Raw genomic sequence first — 19,397 nt, 5'->3', positions numbered from 1 at the left:
TATGAAAGAAAAAAACAAAACAGGATTTTGTGTATTCAGACTACAGTCCACAATGGTGCAATCAAACAGTTGTATGCTCATTATGACTGCAGGAGTCAAATGCATTAAAAACTCTCCTAGTCTCCTAGTTCAAAACTGTAGATGCATGAATATCAAAACATATGCACTCCTTGCATCAAACATCTAGAGCTGGATTTATTATTCTGTGTTATAAATCTGTAAAACTGTGTGCATGTACACAATCCCGAGCTCCACTTCACGTTTGCTGTAATCTGATGTCAAAATGTTCCTGAATCAACTCTTTGGAAATGGATATGTGTTTACCGACTTTAAAACTGTTGATCAAAACAACAAAGCACAGGCTCACTGCACACAGACAAACATACAAACATGGAAAGACCTGGAAAAAAAAAATGGGTGGAGAAACGCTTTTTAACAGGTCACCACCACATGTAACACCTATGGGAGATGTTCGAGTTCGACAGACTTGTAGAGTTTATATAAAGGACTCGCAGCTCTTTATGTCTCAACTCCTTACTCAAACACTTTGTGTTTAGCTTCATCACACATCTTGTGTCTCATTGGCAAAGCTGTCCAACATCATCAGAGCTAATGCTGTTATGCACAACCATTACATAAAACTGTAACTGCTTAACACCGAGTTATCAATCCTTCACACTGCAAGTGTTAGCCACCATCATCAGTGATATCTTAATTGTCATCAAACCTCAAAAGCATTTAATTAATTATATTTCAACGGCTGTGTAGTATCAAACAAAATAAACACAGAATGATGTTGCATATTTGTCTTTCACCCTATCCTCAAATTCCACTCCACTGTTTTTCACTTAGCTCAAATCAGTTAAACATTTGTACACAATCCGATTTATAAAATTTTAATACAAACAATGCATAGAAAATGCCTGTTTTTGTTTGTATATTAATATATCTGGACCATGGTCATTTAACTACATCCACAGTCAATGAAGTAACTGAGAAATCATAGTGGGAGCAGACACATGTTGCAGGTTCTTTGCCGCAAAGCTCAAAACTAAAATAGAATAACTGGAACCCATAATGTATGCCATCTCTGACTAAAAGCAGGTGAGGGGTCATTACACAGCCAGTGGAGCTTCTGTTCTGTCATAAACCTGCCATTTTGCTATATATGAATAAACCAAAAGACTGAAAATATTACAGTAGCAGTATGGCATGACATGTACAGATTGTGGTTAGTAAGAAAATTCAATTTATGAGACTGCATTCTCATAATGTTAGGTCAAATGATACTGTAAACAGACCATTTGATGGCTTATACCAAAGATCCTATTTGCTATGGTCTCTTAGCATCTTCAGTAAACCATCTGGTCCTGCTTTGTATATAGTATTCCTAAATAAATATTTAAAAGTCCTTATGAAATCTCATGCAACGGGAAAACCCAGACTTCCATCTCAGCTCCACACCATGTAATAACTCCCTTCTCTCTTGTTGACCTTTGCCCCCTGTTCATTGCTTGTCCTGCAGTGCTAAGCTCAACCCCTGACATAAGATAGAGATGCAGTGCAGCGTGTACATGTTCTGTGCCACAGGGAACACAGTGCTCTAGTAGAAGCATTCTTTTTTTGCACTTTACAACTATTGCTTTTAATCTCCCATCTCTAAGCAAGCAGGGTCTGCTGTGACTCCTGGTTAGAAAGATAAAGTAAAGCCGAAAGGGGATACAGAGAGAAAGGAAAAGACTGGTTGACACGCCTGCATTCGATAAAATGTGCAAAAAAAAAAAAAAAAAAAAGACCAAGATGCAGTGGAAAATAAACAGTGTAAAGATCTAGCTCAAAATGGCAGACAGTGAAGACAGGAAGATATTTGAATGTTTTCGATCCTGTAGTAAGAAACTGAAGGTTTTCAAAAAGGTGAACTCTTAATGAGGTGTTCACAGAGTCAGCCATGTTGCTACAGCTATCGATTTCTACCCAGTGCCATCACATCACTTAGAAAGAGTAAAGAAAATGATTGTGTGACAAAGCATGGTAGCATAAAATTCTCTCCCTAGGACGATGCCAAGTTTGCATTACCAACATAATTCATTAACGCTCTATTTTGAAATCATGACAACAGTAGAATATGATGGCTTAGCGCTACTGTTTTCTTTAAGGAAAGCCCTGAAACTAAACATTTAAACACCAGCTTCCTCAAATGTGGCTTTTCCAACATACTTGCATGCACCCGCAGAATAAACAATACAACATATCAGCAAACCCAATGCAATCATTTTACCAAAGGTTAGGATGTCTATACATAAGACAGCTTAAGGAATAGATATCAGTTTTCTATTTGAAATGGATTTTAAAGCTTACTGTTTGAAGCACACGCAGTATGTAAGGGACAGCCTAAGAAAACAAAACAGGAAAAAGGGCAAGGGAAGGGGCTCTGTACAATTTCTCTGCACTGCCCTGTCTGCTCATCCAATATCCATGACACACGTGGTAATAAATCAAAGCTAAGCAGACCACAGTGGGAAAGGAGCCCCCCCCCTCCTCCCCAAACCTCTGGTGTCAGTTCGACAAAATAATTGGACATCTGACGATATCAAAGAAAGAGACACCAAGACTATTATCATTATGGTTTGGATGACATGGTTAATAAGGTACGCCCTAGTATTTTCAAATCTCTAGTGCCGTGACACTATTGTAAAAAAAAATAAATAAATAAGTGTCTTTAGTTAGGGATGGAGAGAAGTACAGCTGATGGTAGGCAGTGAAATAATGTAACGCATCAAGTGTAACGCAGTGGCTAACACTGATCAATGAGGCACAGCTAGAAATAATGAGCACATATGAAAAGAAAAAAGTCTTATTGTTCTGTTTCTAAAATAAAAATGGCAATTCCACTATTTTAAGCATAAAAGGTCAAAATCGTGTTCACCCAGTGAAGAAAAATGCAAGTAGGTGTCTCAGGTATAATGAGACACTGACTACTGCGGGCCAATTAAGGTTTCAATGAGGTGTATGTTTAGCCACTGGTATCAGAGTCTGTTAGATTGACTTTTCAGTCATTCAAAAGTTAGAGATCATATACAATGAGTTGTTTAAATTATCTGCTACAATTTCCTGTTCTCTAGTTAGGTTACATTATTGCAGGCAGCACTTGCCGTCACAATAACTGATGCTAACAGCTTCCTGAAAGCTTCAGAACAGACATTAAAAGAACAGAATAGAGTGGTGGTGGGCAGTTGGCTAATTCCAAGCAAGTCTACACACAAACATAAATAATGTTTAGTAGCATAATACAATATAGGATGAAATAAATAAATTTAAAAAAGTGGCAATGCCCATGCCTGAGGCTAAATAATATCTGTGTACCTGCCTGTGTTTTGCAAAACTCTCAATTTTAATAGGAGATAGAGAATGATAAGGTAGAAAATAGATACAACAAAACTAAGTCTGATTACAAAAGTTTTCCACCTATGTGATTCAATATGTTCATTTATTTCTACTAAATGACAATACATATTTTTAAGTCAGGTACAACATTTCATTCCACGTGCAGAGCTCTACTACTACTAATACATTCATCAAGAGAAAAGCTGTCACAATGACCTAATGCATTATGGTACTGAAACGTGAAGACAATGAAAATACAGGTGACATCAAAATGTCTGACTTGGACTCCAGTGTCAGAATCTTAACACACTTACAGTAATATAAGGTCTTTTTCATTGCCATTAGCTTCCACTGTGGTTATGTCATGACACAAGTCCAGCATGTGTTTTACAATACCAGCACGCCACAAAAAAAAGTACTGATAGAAAAAAATAGAAAGTATGGCACTGTTTCCTGGAAACAACGTATAGTAAACATGCAAAGATGAAGAGTCTGACATAATTAAGACAAAGAGGACAGAACGAGGCATTTAGCCATTCTGTAAGTAAAGTAAAAACCTTGTTATTTAACAAAGAAACCTATTTCACTGTTGGTTATCTTGATGGTATGTGTAAATCAGTTTCACAATGTGATCATCAGCATGAATGAACTTGCTCACAATTCTCTCATAAGACTGGAGTTTTCAAAGTCAACCTTTTCTCTACATTCAGAATAAAAGGTGTTTTAAAGGCCATGTTAAACCCTGTATAACAGGCAGAACTGTCATGTCACCTCACATTGCTTTCTGTTGAGTTAAAAAGCTGGTTTAAAAATATGGTGCATCTGATGCATCACATTTTTAAAGTCATTTTCAACTATCTGTCATCTAAACCTCTGCAAAGAACACACTGGACACATGCCATGCCTTCAATGTGTATTAAGCCCCTTTTCTCCTCCTCCTCACTCCACTCCGGGCAGACATGCTCTAGAAGGGCGAAGCAGCAAATTTGCTAGTTGGCTGACTGGGAGGACAGAGAGGCCTTTCTCACCAGTCAACGGCTGTCCTTAATGAGAATAGAAAGTGATTTACTAGCTTAATGCTCCAGCCTCAGCCTGCTCACCCGCCTTTGCTTCACGCAGCCAGTTTAGCCGGCACTTCTCATACAGAGAATGAAACTGAGAGCAGGGTTCCAAAGAAGGTAACAAGCCAGAGACTGAAAACTGTAATAATGAGACAAGTTCATAGATTCTCTCAGTACCCACATTACTGGCCTCCACCAAGTCTTTGTATTTTCAGGTTTTCTGTCATACTGAGCCAATACAGTTGCCTGGAACTGATTGCAAACTGGAAAACATACTGCATTTTGTAATTATGGTCCACCTAGTGTGGCTTATTTCACTTAACAAACATCCCTGTGTGCCACACACTCTACCATTACACACACAGAAAAGTTGGTTGACTTACACACCAAACGGTCAAGTATAAAAACATTCATCTTCACATGTCTCTGTAACATAAGTGGAAAATATGGAAAAAGCAAGGTAAGCAAGTTCCCTTCATGCATAGTCTGCTCTTCTAACAAATATCCTTTTGGTTCGTAGGAGGGAAATGTACTTTCCTACTATTATGTCCTTTATGATTATACAGGCAGTGATTCTATTTTCCCAGCATCTTTTTTTTTTTTAAGTGAATAGCTTTCACACAGAACTTCAGATTATCTGTCAACTACCGGTGTAGTGCTGGTATAATTCACTCAGTTATCTAGACCTGTGTGACTAAACACAAAAAAAGAGGGGGATGTGGAGGTTCCCTGAAAAGCTGCCACGACCAAATGCTGACAATGATAGAAACTGTATTTTATTCAGTGAAACTTATGCCAACAGCAGTGCATGTGGGAAAATAATACGCCAATTCCATGCATATTTGCAGGACCAAATTGCACTGATTGATTGAGATAGGGTGAGGTGGGCGGTGGGGGTCTGTTACTTAAACTAGTAGTAGTTTGTTTTTCACATACAGCAGTAAAATCTTGGGTAAATGACATCCTACATTATCAGTTTACCTTGATTACTGGTTGCAGGTTGGTAGGATAACATTACTATGCAATCTAAAACAGATGATGGAAACAGGACACATGGAGCGCATCATTTGGGAATGTAGCTCAGGGGGAACACAGCCTATCAGCCCCCTGTGCAAATGTGCAGCTATCATTACAGAGGGGAGACACAGCAGTTCTTACCGAGTGTGAAGTAGGGGAGAGCTGTGTTGTCCAGATCATCCATTACGGAAATTCGCCCAGGTAGGTCTGTTCTAACGAATAATAGAAGTCGGGATTCACCCCCTCCTCCTGCTCCTCCTCCTCCAGTTCCTCCTCCAGATCCTCCTCCACCAACACCACCTGCTCCAGAAGCACCCCCTCCTCCGACCACGTTCCCCGAGGCTCCGCCGGTGAAGCTGAACTCGTTCTCCCGGAGTACGGGCAGGGTTGAGACGGTGACGGTTTTCACCTCACATGGCGTTTCCGCGTCGCTTTCTTTGTCCCTCTCTTCGTCAGGCGTTGTCGCTCCTTTGTTTGCTTGAAGTGTCAGTGTCTCTGTCATTAAAAGCCCCACAAGGAGGACGCGGAGCTGCAGCAGCAGAATCCTCGCCATCCCGCTCCTTGTGTGTGGTTCTCTCGCTTTGAGTGGGGCTCATAAGCTGTCCGTTCACTTATAGTACAGTCGCTGCAAAGGAGTTGCGTCCGTCCAGGAGGCGGCAGCACAGGTGTAGTGAGAATGACATCGTTGAACTGCTCACATGCATTTATGTTGGGGTGCAACAAATCACTTCACCGTGGACAGACACGTGTCCCTTTAAAGACATACATGATGTGTAGTCAATTGGCCTTTTTCTTATTTATTTATCGAAAAGAATGTTTGTTTGTAGTGGCATCATTCTGAAAGAGAGACGATTTGAATGACATCGTTTGGATCAGTGCTTTTAATGTACAATTTGGATTGTCATCATCAATGAGTATTTCTGTAGACATACAGTCACATATTCTTCCAAAAAGTCCTAAAATAGTAAGATGTTCATTTTCAGCAAGTAAAATTGTGCTTACAGAATTGTGAATGAGCACAAGCACACAAGTATCAGCACCATAATATATGTAAAGTACCAAATAAAATAGTTCATTGTGCATAATGGCCCATTCCAGAGAAATATAATATTAGAATAATTGATTCATGTCATATTGCTTATTCAAGTAAGGTGCAACAACATCAAAACTGTAATTAGGTGCAGTGCTTAAATAGAACTTTTATTTTCTTACTTTCCATGTGATCTTAACTAGCAAATGGAGTTTGCCAGCTGTAGTGGAATTGCACATGTTCATATTTGCTTTTTTAAAGCATTGTTTTTGGATTTTCCCCCATGTTAGCTTCAGATGTGAGGCTTTAAATACATGTGGAACTGGAAACAACAACAAAATATAAAATGTGTATCTGAAAGTTGCCTGTCTTTTGTGTGTTAAGCCATTATGAGCAGTCAATACTGTAAGTTCATCAACCTAAGACCCTGCCTGTAATCCATTAGTAAAGCACAAGGATAAACGTGTAGTTTCATCTTTCAATATAGATTTTTTTTCTCAAAAAGTAACAATTATAAACAAACAAACATAAATCTGATCCTTAAATCACTACTGGAGATTGCCCCTTAATTTTATAAATGAGGCCTCAGGTCTTCAACTTACCGTGCACTAAAGGATTCAGCACCAAGTGCTTAGCAAAAGATTTCCATTCACCCATGCACTTCCTGTCAACTCACTCATTGTTAAAACAGATCTTTTCCATTTCTTCAAAATGTTAAACTTGAATTTAGTCTGCAATTTCAACTGAAAGTGCAGTTTCTCCAGAAATATCCCAGTTCAAACTAGTGTTTTCACTTCACTGCTGAAATGGATTGCCACTGGTGACTGCACCAGAAATGAAAGGGAGCATGTTTTCATTCATATTTTTATTCCAAATTTTTATTTTTATTCACTTAGCAAAGTCATAATGTTCAACAAAGAAATAAAACATCTACAATTTAGAAATAAGTAAAAAAAAAAAAAATCTTAATTGAACAACATAAATCAATTAAAATAAAGTTTATAACGAACAATACAGTAAATATATAGAGTTACAGACTGGGAAAATTAAAATAATACAAAAGAATCTGGTTCTTATTTAATTTTTTTGGACCTATATCATTTTTCCTTGTGATTACTGCATTTGGCATCTGAAGATGACAGAAACAATCAATTCTTTGTGTTAGGTCGGTAGTGCTGAAACAATCCATACATACTATGTTGTACCTGTCTACTAATTTTAATAGTATACTCTGTTTGGATTCAATATCCCTGAAATAAACAGCTTTTTAAAAATTCCCCCTAACAGTAAAAGATACCAGCCATGCACCAAAATACATCTATCATAAAGTGAAGATGGAACACAGCTGTCAGTTAAACCTGATAAAAAGAAATGCTCTTCCAAACGTTTAATGTTATTGCTAGTTTTCACTTGGATTTGTATTATTGTTTTTTCCCCCAGCTGGGAGCAGCACCATCATTTCCTTTGTGTATAGCACTGTGGGACATGGCGATATGTGTGTACAAATTTTGTACAATTTTGTATACACATACTGCCATCTGCTTATTTGTCACCGTTGTATGGAAAAAGGACACAGTCAGCCACTCTCTGTCTCTCTCCATGGTGCTGAAATGTTTTTTTTCCCCCTCCATGGCACTGAAACAATCACTCACAGAGTGTGTCTTGGTAACTGCGCATACAATTTTGAGTACCTGGTAAGTATTCACATGCACTCACAGAGTGTGTCTTGGTAACTGCACATACAATTTAACTGGTAAGTATTCACATATGTGTTATTTCTGAAAAACACTAAGAAAGGCTTTTCCCAGTTAGTAATGCACCATGTCCCTTTCATGTATGCTGCGGATACTGTGCAGTCATTTACCTGACCTGAGCAGCCAACTGAATGTGCATGTGCTCACAAATAAACCCCAGCCATAACAAGCAGAAAGGACTGTATATTTACTGTGGCTGACTGGCACCTCTCATCAAGCTAATGTCCACTGAAAATGTTGTTGTCACAAGCCTTTCTGTTAGAATTACAGTTGCTAAAAGGGTCTCATAAGTTGCCAGACCTGTCAGCATAGTCATCAGGTTGGTAACACTTGTATAATTCCAAATGCACCCCATTGGGTGCTTTAAAATGTTGTGCAAACTCATTTCAGTCACTAAAAGGCACATCCACTTTGCTAGGTATAAATCAGAAAAACGACAAGCAGCTAATTATTGTAACCCACACGTAATGCAGACTTGCTCTAGGGCTGGTGTGAAGGAATAATCAGCGCTTCCATAGTTCGTCATGGTCTACTGCTATAAGCTGGTTATCCAACTGATGCAAGCACGTAGGTTGAGGTCAACCAGTACCTTGGCTTTGTGCTTTTGAGTGAATACACTGAATGATCTGTTGTTAATGCTCCTGAATGTACACAAATATATTAAATAATAGTGACAAGGCCATGAAATAAATAACTTTTTATGATTTTTGAAAGAGTGATAATGAGTAACAACACATAGTTTCTGCTAAAAGTATGAATTGCCCTGTGATTTCTAAAGCTGTAGGCGTGTCACTAAACAACAACAACAAAAGCTACTTATCTACCCTGATAACTTTTAATTGTGACATTAAGCAATTATTACACCTACAGTTTATTCATGTGCACGTATAAACGCCAACAGTTCAGCAGTACATGGGATGATCACTTAATGCATTACTTCAGCCACATTTATTTAGGTATTTCAGTTTAATGTTGGGTTGTTGTTGTTGTGGTATTGCCCTTCCTTTTCATTTGTATTTAAAAAAATAAAATAAGAAAAGACCGTTAGAGCCCAAAAAAAAACTGAGCCAAAATTTGTTTAAGCAAGAGGTAGACTTATTCCCTAAGTGAGTCCCAGTGCATCTTTTAAATCTACCACATGATTGCAATTATTAAAAATATGTTACACAAGTCAGCACTTAACTTGCAAATCTGGTACCACAGGTGTGGGTATTCAAACAGTCTCTATGCATCCCTCTCCATAGTTTTGAAACATTCAAATCCAAGAACTTGCTAAGTCAGTCCTAATTTCTAGTACTTTATATTCATTTTCAGCCATTTTGTTTGAGAGTTGCTTGTTAAACCGTTCATTTTAGGGGGCTGAATTCTTCCCATCTTTTCCCTGCATCGCTTCTGCTCATTTTAAGTGAGTGGAACAAAGACACATGAAGAAGTTGAAAGCAGGAAAGTAGGATAAACAAAGACACAATGAAGACAAATGAGATTAACCCCATGCCAATTTGCATGCAAATTTCGGCTCTCTCCATGGTGCTGAAACATTTAAACAGTCTCTTTCTGTGAATACACAGTAATTTGATAGATACTCATATTTATTTCAATGCAAATCAAATGCTATATTTATTTTTTATATGCCTTAATTTGGAATATTCCATAACCAGGGCCATTTTTATTCAGCACACTACTGCTATAATTTCTTTGTGACTATTACAAATATGTAGTACACTCTACTATCAGTGTGGTTTTCTCTATTCACCACACAGTCTATAGGGTTTCTGTCAGAGGAGCTATCATAATTCCATTGATTTCCGTTTTCAGCCCTCATTGACTTTATTACCTCCTTGCATTGAAGACATGAATAAGTTGAACATATTTCAAAGGTTTGATGACAGAGATAAACGGACCAATTTCTGTATCATACTTACTGTGCATATGTTTTTCCACAGACTCTATGTGCACCCTCTAAATGGTGAAATCATGGTTTCAGACATTCCTCTTCCTAATCTAAAATTGTTTAGTAGCAAGTCATCAGTTTATCATTTTGTATTTATAGCCTTTGGTTTGGAATAGGTAAACTGAAAACTATCCTATTCATCTTGGTAGATATCCTCAAATTACTGTTTAAGTTGAGGAATTCCAGTATTTAATCTATACTTTGAAGCATTAACTTTAAAGTGAACCCATCTACGTCTCTGCCACATCCACCACCCTTACAATCATTTGCATTTTGACAATTTCTTCATTTTTCTTCTGTGTTAATTTGACATTTTAGTCAGTCTGTCACAATGGTTTCCTGATAAAGTAGTCAGCTACAAAAATTAGTCTAAAGGACAGATCTGACAAGCTTTGTTGTCCCCTGGTGAAAGTGCTGACACTGTGGGGAGGTCTAATGTGGGCCCACAGAGCATATGCCATAGTTTTGCAGACATGACCTCTTGTGCTGATAGATTTCATTGAACACTGTCTGTCTTTAATGGGCAAACAGGAACAAGACATCAGATGTGATTGATTGATGTTGGTGTGTTTAGCGAGGTGGCAGAGAGCTGCAAGTAGCAACTTAAACAAGGGTATGGAAAGGAAAACTGCATTGTTATTAGCTGATGGAGAGCTTTTAAACAGTCAGTGGTTGGTTATATGAGATTTATTGCTCAGGAAATTGCTTCGACCTGAATGCTGTGGCAGCCTCTGACTCACTTAAATTCAATTTGATAGACAACAAGCTAACGTCCAATGCACCAAGACAGAGATGGTTAAACAGATTTCTGTGGCATAATGAGCGAAGGACCTGACCTTTTCTATCCCCGATTTCTTCAGCAAGACTGGTAGAGTGTTGGTTGATGTCAGCAAATGATTGAAAATACTGTCTTCTGCTCTTACCTTTGAGATTGATGTTAATAGTAGACTTGGGAGCATGGCTGTGCACCAAGCCCTAGCCTAAAGGTGCTATCATGTCTTAAAAATATATCATTCAGTAAGCTCAGAATCTGTAAGTGGACTTGTGCAAAGGTCAGCCACTGAAGTCTGTGGCCATTCAAATCAGTCTGGAAATGTGCAAAACTGTGTGGGCACAAGGCAAAGTAACAGTTTAATGACCATTTAATGCACGCAATACCCAACACAGGAATAGATTATAAAAACAAATTAGAATCAATAAAAATGCGATCCTATAGCAACACATGTTGTGAGTGCAGGATATATTCATTCTAATGTGGTCAGGATTGGTCATGAGCGTTACAGACTGAGTGTATGATGAATTCTTATATATGAATATGAGAAGCTATTATGACTGCACACAACCTTTTATTTCTCAGATGTCAATGTAAATTAAACATGCTGCCCCAAATGCTTTTAATGTACTTTTTTTAAAACCCAAATTATAAAAAAAAAAAAAAAACTGTCTACAGTCATGTTATGTGCTCTGAGACTGTACATAGGTACAGTGATACTTTGAGTTGAAACCAGATGCTATCATGCTCACAGTGCAGGTATAGCGTTTACCATGTTCAGCATCTTAATTTAGCCGGTTAGCATGCTAACATTTTACACACATGCCAGACCTAATTTTTTAAAAACATTTCACTCAAAACCATTAATGTTGTCCTTTTGATAGCACTAATGGAAAAGTTAACACTGGTATGCTCTGAGAGCACTCAATGTCTGTACTTAATATAAAGACAACTCTTCTAATAGTTGTTGGGTTATTTCAATGTGCACCAAACTGGTGGCCCAGGCAACTGATCAACCAACAGACCGACAGAATTCCATCCACAAATCCATTCCATTTGCGTGGCTAAAATCCTTGTCATGAAATGAAGCTACTTGTATAACTCTAACTTGTTCATGAGGTAATTTGAGTAGAAACAATCCTGAGAGCAGTGCTATGCTGGCAAAGTTTCCCTGTGCTATCTTTGTTAATTGATTAGCTTACGTTGTATGGAGGCTGCCCCAGTTGTGCAGGTGTAAACAACAAAGAGTTCCTCAGTTAGAAACTGGGTTACACCTGGAGGACAAACACACAACTACAAAATACACATGAGTACATATAGGTAGCAAACATCACCTAACAAACTGGTTTAGTGGGTGCTAAGCACACATTCTAAAAATGTGTACAGCAAGCTGATAAGTTCATTTTAGTTCAAGCACTGAAACTTTAAATCTGTTCCTCTAATTTGTTGATTGATATATCATATGAGGGGGTTGGCAAATTTTGTCATTCTTCAAAATGGCTTTTATCAGTACTGGTACATTTTATGAAATCCAAAAAGACAAGTGAGCTGGGATGTAATCATGAGTATTTTGGTTTAACCCACAGATTCCTTTTCCTTTAGTGAACATCTCAGCAATAGTTAGGTGAGATTTTACAGCAGCATCAGCACTTTGTTCATCAAAATCCATTTGCTTTTATACTTGTCCTCTATATAGGACATAAGGAGGACTTTCTATTTATTTCATAATAACATAGGGGAAAGCTTTCTGACTGAGGTACAGATAAAACCTGACAGGATCAGCAGGGGAGACTCAAGCATTTGAATTAAAGGACCCATAAAGTCTTTGGGTTTTACGTAACACAAAAGGAAAAACAAATATTCTTATTTTATTACATTTTATTTTCATTTAGGACTGTGTTTAGATCTATTAGGTAAGCTTCACTGTCTAAAACTAAAATCGAAAAACCATCACAAGGTCAAATGTAGTTACACACTTCCAAAGGTCACTGTTGTAATTCTTTCCTCTTCAAAGTACACTACTGTCATGCACAAAAGGTGTCTAATAGTGTAAAAAAAACAATATGTATACAGTATATATATATCTTTACTGTGTAGTTTATATTTATATTTGCTTTATTCAATCATCTTTGTAAATAAAGCATGTAGTATGATAGGATTGGTGTGTTGTGTAGTTTCAGTATTAGCTTGCAAATACCAGTAATATGTAGTATTTACAGAATGAGGCATTTACATAAACAGCTCTTTTATGTGAATATTTGTGTGTACACATAGTTGGCATTTCTTAAGTGTCTGCCTGAACCCTCTGCTGAAACTGGCAGCATTTTCCTATGAAGACAGCAAGAGACCAGTCCCAGCCTTTACTCACTGTTATTTTATGCTTGCTGCAGTGGAACCAAGGAAGTGATTCATGTCTCAGCTCTACATGGACTGTTGTCATTCAGGGCCATGTCCCACCTCATTGATAGGCCTGTGGATCTCTGACAGACTCCAACTGTTAGAAAATCTACGTCTGGAGGACCTCAGTCCATGCTCATATCCTCCTTCATTATCTCTATTGAGAGCTGCCAGATCAGCTGTCACCCCGGTTTACCATTCGCATCCTGGCCCACTGACTCACCCATCTGTTAGTCTCGCTGGTGATGGACGGAACGGTTGGGACAGTCAGGCAAGGTCAGAAGTATGGCCTTACTCCTATTACTCTGGCCTTGCTCTCTGCCATTCATTTTAGCTCTCTCTCCTCCATCCCACCAATCCACCTGTCACCAGCATTAAGAGTAGAGCAATATATTCCTCCAGCCATTTTTTTTAAGCTGTTGCACTAGGACTCTAAAGCTCAGAGCTATTCTGACGCTTCAGGGATAATAAAAATCTGTTTGGAAATTGTCGAATGACTTTTTTTTTTCACATTTCAAATCAAAACACAGCTTGGCTGATTAGGTGTTTGTTGACTGAATAATTACAACAATAGGATATAATTTGGAAAAAAACAACATTTTGCTAAAACTAATTTCAGTACTGTTCTGGGTATCAGCTACAATGTTGTTGACTATTCTTAGTTACCTCTAAATCTATGGGCTTCCATTTACTTTAGTCATAACATTTCGGCCCATCACTCTGTTAATGCAATTTGTTTTGCTCGTAAAATTGTGCAGCACTAACAATCAGATTTATAAAAAAGAAAAAAAAAATGCCTGGCTGAAATGTGGAATATATAAAAACATGAAGTCAATCCTGTCAACACTGATTTACTCATTCGGTTTGAAGCTCTCTGTCTACAAAAAGATGAAGCCAGACTCTAAACTTGAACAAAGAACAAAGATTATAAAATATTAATTCCTGGCCTATACAAGCCTCCAACAGATTTTAAATCCTGGGCTAGCAGCACTACGTGGAGAATCTCCACTGAAAATTAAAGTTACTGTGACCAGCACACAGTTTTGTACAGCCTTTATATCTGTGTAAGTTTAAATTAAAACCCCTTAACACAGTTACACTATCAGACCCTTGATCTTAACTAAAAACTAAAAGTAATTTGTTAGTGTGTCATTTCAACTCCAAGATACAGTAGCTCAGGACTTGATTAAAATCATTGGATACTTACTATATTTATATTTTTGTAGCATTTTTCATTAGTGTACAATAGTAACATTTTTCATTGTTATTTGTGAAGCATATAAATGTCTTTAAATAGTTTAGTAATTTAGGTTTACTTTTATTATTATATCTTTATTACAAATGTATGAAACCTAATTAGTAGTGGGTGAATATTAAATTTACTTGCGTTAGGGACAGCGACAAAAGGAGAAAAAAGATCAGCAACTGGAAGATGAGGAGATACACATTACAATTAGAAATACAAATTAATCATGAGGATTTTTTTCGTTTATAAACTGTAAATGCCACGAAAATCTGACATTTCTGCAGTATCACAGCCTTTATATTTAAAAGATTAAAGAGCATTCAAACAGAATAGAAATTGTAATTTCACATCTCACATTACTGTGTCTTCATATTGACTGGTTAACATTACTATTATAGGTAGAGGTAGGCAAAGTGTAACCAGTTAAAATTATCATCTTGGCTGCCGAAACACATCCCATAAAAACTTACAACTAAAACCTTCACTGCAAACTGAGGTCAGAAATTAACACTGCAATTCATATTGCTTAAGTTCTGTGTCCACATCAGGTTACGTAAGTGGTGCAGAAACAAAGTACTGTACAGGATTTCAAATGAGGGAGAGGGGAAGGACCTGAGTTACTAATGTTGCAGCAGAGATTATTAGAGAGCTGCTGTATCTCTTTCATCTGGTCTCGGTGCACTCTGGTATCTACGCCAGTGGCCCTGGCTCATCAGCAAGGCCCTAGACCTAATTTGAAGTTCTGGACATGACCCTCCTACACATAGACTGCTAAAAAATCCATGCCTTCAAACTAATTAGATGGACACAGAATGCAATTAGACCAACTGATAATTAATGCTGTGACTAAATATGCGCCTGGAAGTAGTTTGTGGATTACAGCCTCAGTGGAACATGATTGAATGCAAAAGTAGCTGTTGTGGAAGGTACAGGCAGAGGAGAATATCCCCATTTCTGTAATGCATTTAACATTAAACATGAGCTTATATCAGAATTAGGCTTTATTGGCCAGGTGTGCTGGACACAGGCAGAACTGGTACAGTGGCTCTCAGTGTATATGTACTATGTTCTTCCATAAGGCAACAAGTACATATGTAAACAAGATAACACTGAGAGAACAAAAAACAAAAAGTAAAAAATGGGCAAACAAGAAACAGGAATGTGCACTAGGAGAATAAAAATATAAATAAAGTACTTATAAATATAGAAGGTGGTCCCTGATAGACTAGTGGCTAGGATTCAGTGCTCTCACCGCTGTTGCCCAGGTTCGATTCAGGGTTGCATCAGGAAGAGCATCCAACGTAAAACACGTGCCAAATTTCAACATGCGAATCGTCAGTGTGGTAATTCACTGTAGTGACCCCAAACAGGAACAGTCAAAAGTGACAGACAGACTTATAAATATAGAAATTAATGCACACATAGTTTAGATGCAGATTTTCAGATAGGTATATACAATGGTATATTTACGAGGCATTGCACTGAGGGTTATACAGTCATAAGTTAAGGGTTCATCATTGTGATGGCCTGGGGGAAGAAATGTTCTTGTGTCTGGCTGTTTTGGTGTACAGTGACCTGCAGCTCTGTTCAGAGCGGAGGAGCTCAGTTTGCGTCCTGGGTGTGAGGGGTCTGCACAAATCTTCTTTGTTCTCTGCTTGACTGTATAGGTCCTGCATGGAGGGCAGGCTGACACCGATGATCTTTTCTGCAGTCCTGACTGTTCACTGGAGTCTGTTCCTGTCCTGTGTAGTTGCAGAGCCAAACCAGACAAGTGATGGATGAGCAAAGAACAGACTTGATGATTCCTCTGTAGAACTGTATCAGCGGCTCCTGAGGGAGGTTGAACTTCCTGAGCTGGTGTAAGAAGTGCATCCTTTGCTGTGCCTTCTTGGTAATGGTGCTGATGTTGGACATCCACTTCAGGTCCTGGGAGACTGTGGAGCCAAGAAACTTGAAGACCTCTACTGCTGAGTATTGTTTTAAGTGCATTCATCTCCAGGTTGCTGTGACCACAAGACAGGACCAGCTGTTCAACCTCTGAAGTCTGAAGGTTGACTCATCACCGCCTTGGATGAGACCACTGACTGTTGTGTCATCACCATAAGCATAATTGAGATGATTTTAGGATGATGTCAAGATTGATCTTTCACTCCCACTAAAAAATGTATCACATCATGCTTTGTTTCATTGTGCATTTATTTCCCATTCTTTTGTATTGGATTTTGAACTAATGATGGAGTAACAAGCTACAGTTTTACCAGAGGCTGGATTTTCTTTTCATGAGCTTATTTGACAGACAGAATAAGCAAGGCAACATCTGCATTACAAATGTGTGCTCACAGATCCAGAGAGCAGTCACACACTGCGAAAGACACTTAAGATGTAAAACATACAAGGTTGCTACAAACCTGTTTAAGAGTCAAGAACAAAAAGCAAGCAGAATATTAGATTTGGTTAATAAACAGAACAAAGCTCTGATTTGTATGAATAAATGGATTAATTTAATGAATGAAAATGAATTAAAATTGCCACTAAATAGAAAAGTAAAGCATTTACCCAATGTCATTATAAGCTACACTTACTCATAGCTTTTGCTTATCAAAAGCAAGTGCTTAAATAATAACTATAATTCCTAACTTGTATAGTGTAATTGATGTTATAAACATATATGAGTTTATACACCACTTCATTGCTTTCTTGTGCTTGATTGTTGCACAGTTTGCATATAAAACCCAATATATCACATTTGATAGATATGTTGATGGTGGTCTACAAGATCAGGGAATAAAAGCTAGCTGTTTTTGAAGAAAGATTGAGAACCACCAAAATAGGGTATAGGTGCAATATATGCTTTAGGTTAGGTTACTTTAAACTTGTACATCACACTTGCATTTCCTTTTTTTGTTCAGTGCCCACATGCAAAAAGACATCAAACCTAGTATGTAAACATCTGCACACTGACTCAGTCTAAACACATGCACTTCATGTTTTGCATATCTGTACATACCTTAAAAAAAGCATATAAAGTGAGACCACATTAAGCTATAATCAGGTGGCTGTACTGTTAATAGCAAGCAATAAATTAATTGTCAAGATGACTGTGATGCTGTCATTTTTGTGACAGTGATACACACCCTAATAGAGGGGAATGCACAATCAACACCAGAATAATGAATACATATTCTGTAATCAACGCAGGATGCTGCACAATTAACCCCACTACACATTGTGTTTAACATCAAGGAGCTGCAGGTACATAGAAAGGACAAGCCTCCAGCTTGAAAAGATCTATCTGTGCAGGCTGTCTCCTCAACACAGCACCAGCTGAGTCACATGGTTTATGTGCTAAATCAAATACTTGATGTGCTGCTGGCCACTGTGGTTCAGTGTTAGCTCCAAATATCAGTGTATTTATGACATGAACATGAAAGCAAGCAAATCCAACCCAAACAAACAACAAATTAAAAAAATTAAAATTGTAAAGATATAAAAAAATGGTAATGGGTCAGTGTGATCCTGACACCATGATGCCCCCCTTGTGAGGTGAAATAACAGCTTGTGGGTTTGTGGCAGTGCACGTGGGTGTGGCCAATCATATTTGGTAGAAAAGGCAAATGAATAAAGAAAAAACAAATAAATTAAGCTGAAAATTGCTAAACAGACTCAGATGGGGAAAAATGAAAAAAAAAGAAAACTTCATGTTTCAAAATGCAAAAGACAGAATCACAAATGTAAAATAACTAAGAAAAGCCACACAATACTTTGGCTTAGCTAAAAGATGTTCAACCCTTCAGCCCCTGTTCACACACACTGTACATAAATACATAAACGTCCTTTACTTTTATTGGATTGTCATGTTTTTCTGTGGTTATAAAAGAAGTTTCCAGCATCATTCTGGAGTATGCAGCTGAAGTATTTCATCCTGTAAATCTGTCCAATCTCCACACAATCCATGCAGTGATGAGTGAACAAGAATGAAATGCATACATCCTGCAATCACTGTATACAGTTATACTAACCCACTTGCCATCTTCTTTTTTAATTTTCTCTCCTAATGCACATTCCTTCTTTTTGTTTCTTCATTTCTTTTGGAAGAACATTGTACATGCACACTGAGAGCCACTGTACCAGAGTTAAATTCCTCATGTGTCCAACACACCTGGCCAGTGAAGCTTATTTTGATTCTGATTCTGCAAGCTGGAGTCACTGTGGTGAGTTATTGTACCTAGTTTGTACTTGATTAAGATGCAAATTCCAATAATATAATAAGTGTGTAGACAAGGTCAGTGATCATCTGTAACAACAAAAAGTGTGTAATTACCAAGTGGATGAGTGTGGGTCCAGCATATATATTATGGTTGAGTGAGTGAGGATTCAAACGTTTTCTCATGTGCAACCAACAGGGGGCAATGTTGTTCTGTGATTAAACTGAACACTGAGACAGACTCCAGTACTGAAAAATCTTTAGGGAAGGTTGACAAAAGAAGAAAATATAGCAAAACAAATGAATCAAACCACCAGAGGAGACTAAGTCTTGGCCAGAGCAAAATTACTTCAGGCAGCTTCATTTGAACCTCTAAAACGGATTTTATGCTGAAATTGTTCAATAATTAGGGAATACAGTAAGGCTATCGTAAATGTCAGACCAAATATATCAGCACAAGCTTTCAAATCCAGGTACAACACTACAATATACTATGCAAGTCATTCTACCAAGCCCTTTCCTGTGTTTCTCCTGACCTCATGGTGTAGAAATTCCAAACAGCAAATCTGTTTACTGCAGGG

The 19,397-nt window shown here is 37.8% G+C and overlaps 1 protein-coding gene across 1 annotated transcript in view; it reads right to left on the bottom strand.

Annotated features, from left to right (window-relative positions):
- astn2 (astrotactin 2) overlaps positions 1–6,015 on the bottom strand; it is a 181,759-nt gene extending 175,744 nt beyond the window's left edge. Inside the window, exon 1 of the mRNA XM_020600844.1 lies at positions 5,604–6,015. Coding sequence (XP_020456500.1) covers positions 5,604–6,015 — 412 coding nt within the window. The remainder of the gene's footprint in view (positions 1–5,603) is intronic.
- Between the last annotated feature and the right edge of the window lie 13,382 nt (positions 6,016–19,397).

The sequence above is a fragment of the Monopterus albus genome, unplaced genomic scaffold, assembly GCF_001952655.1.
Source record: "Monopterus albus unplaced genomic scaffold, M_albus_1.0 scaffold49.1, whole genome shotgun sequence".
Taxonomy (NCBI): domain Eukaryota; kingdom Metazoa; phylum Chordata; class Actinopteri; order Synbranchiformes; family Synbranchidae; genus Monopterus; species Monopterus albus.
This window is presented reverse-complemented; position numbering and strand designations above follow the sequence as displayed.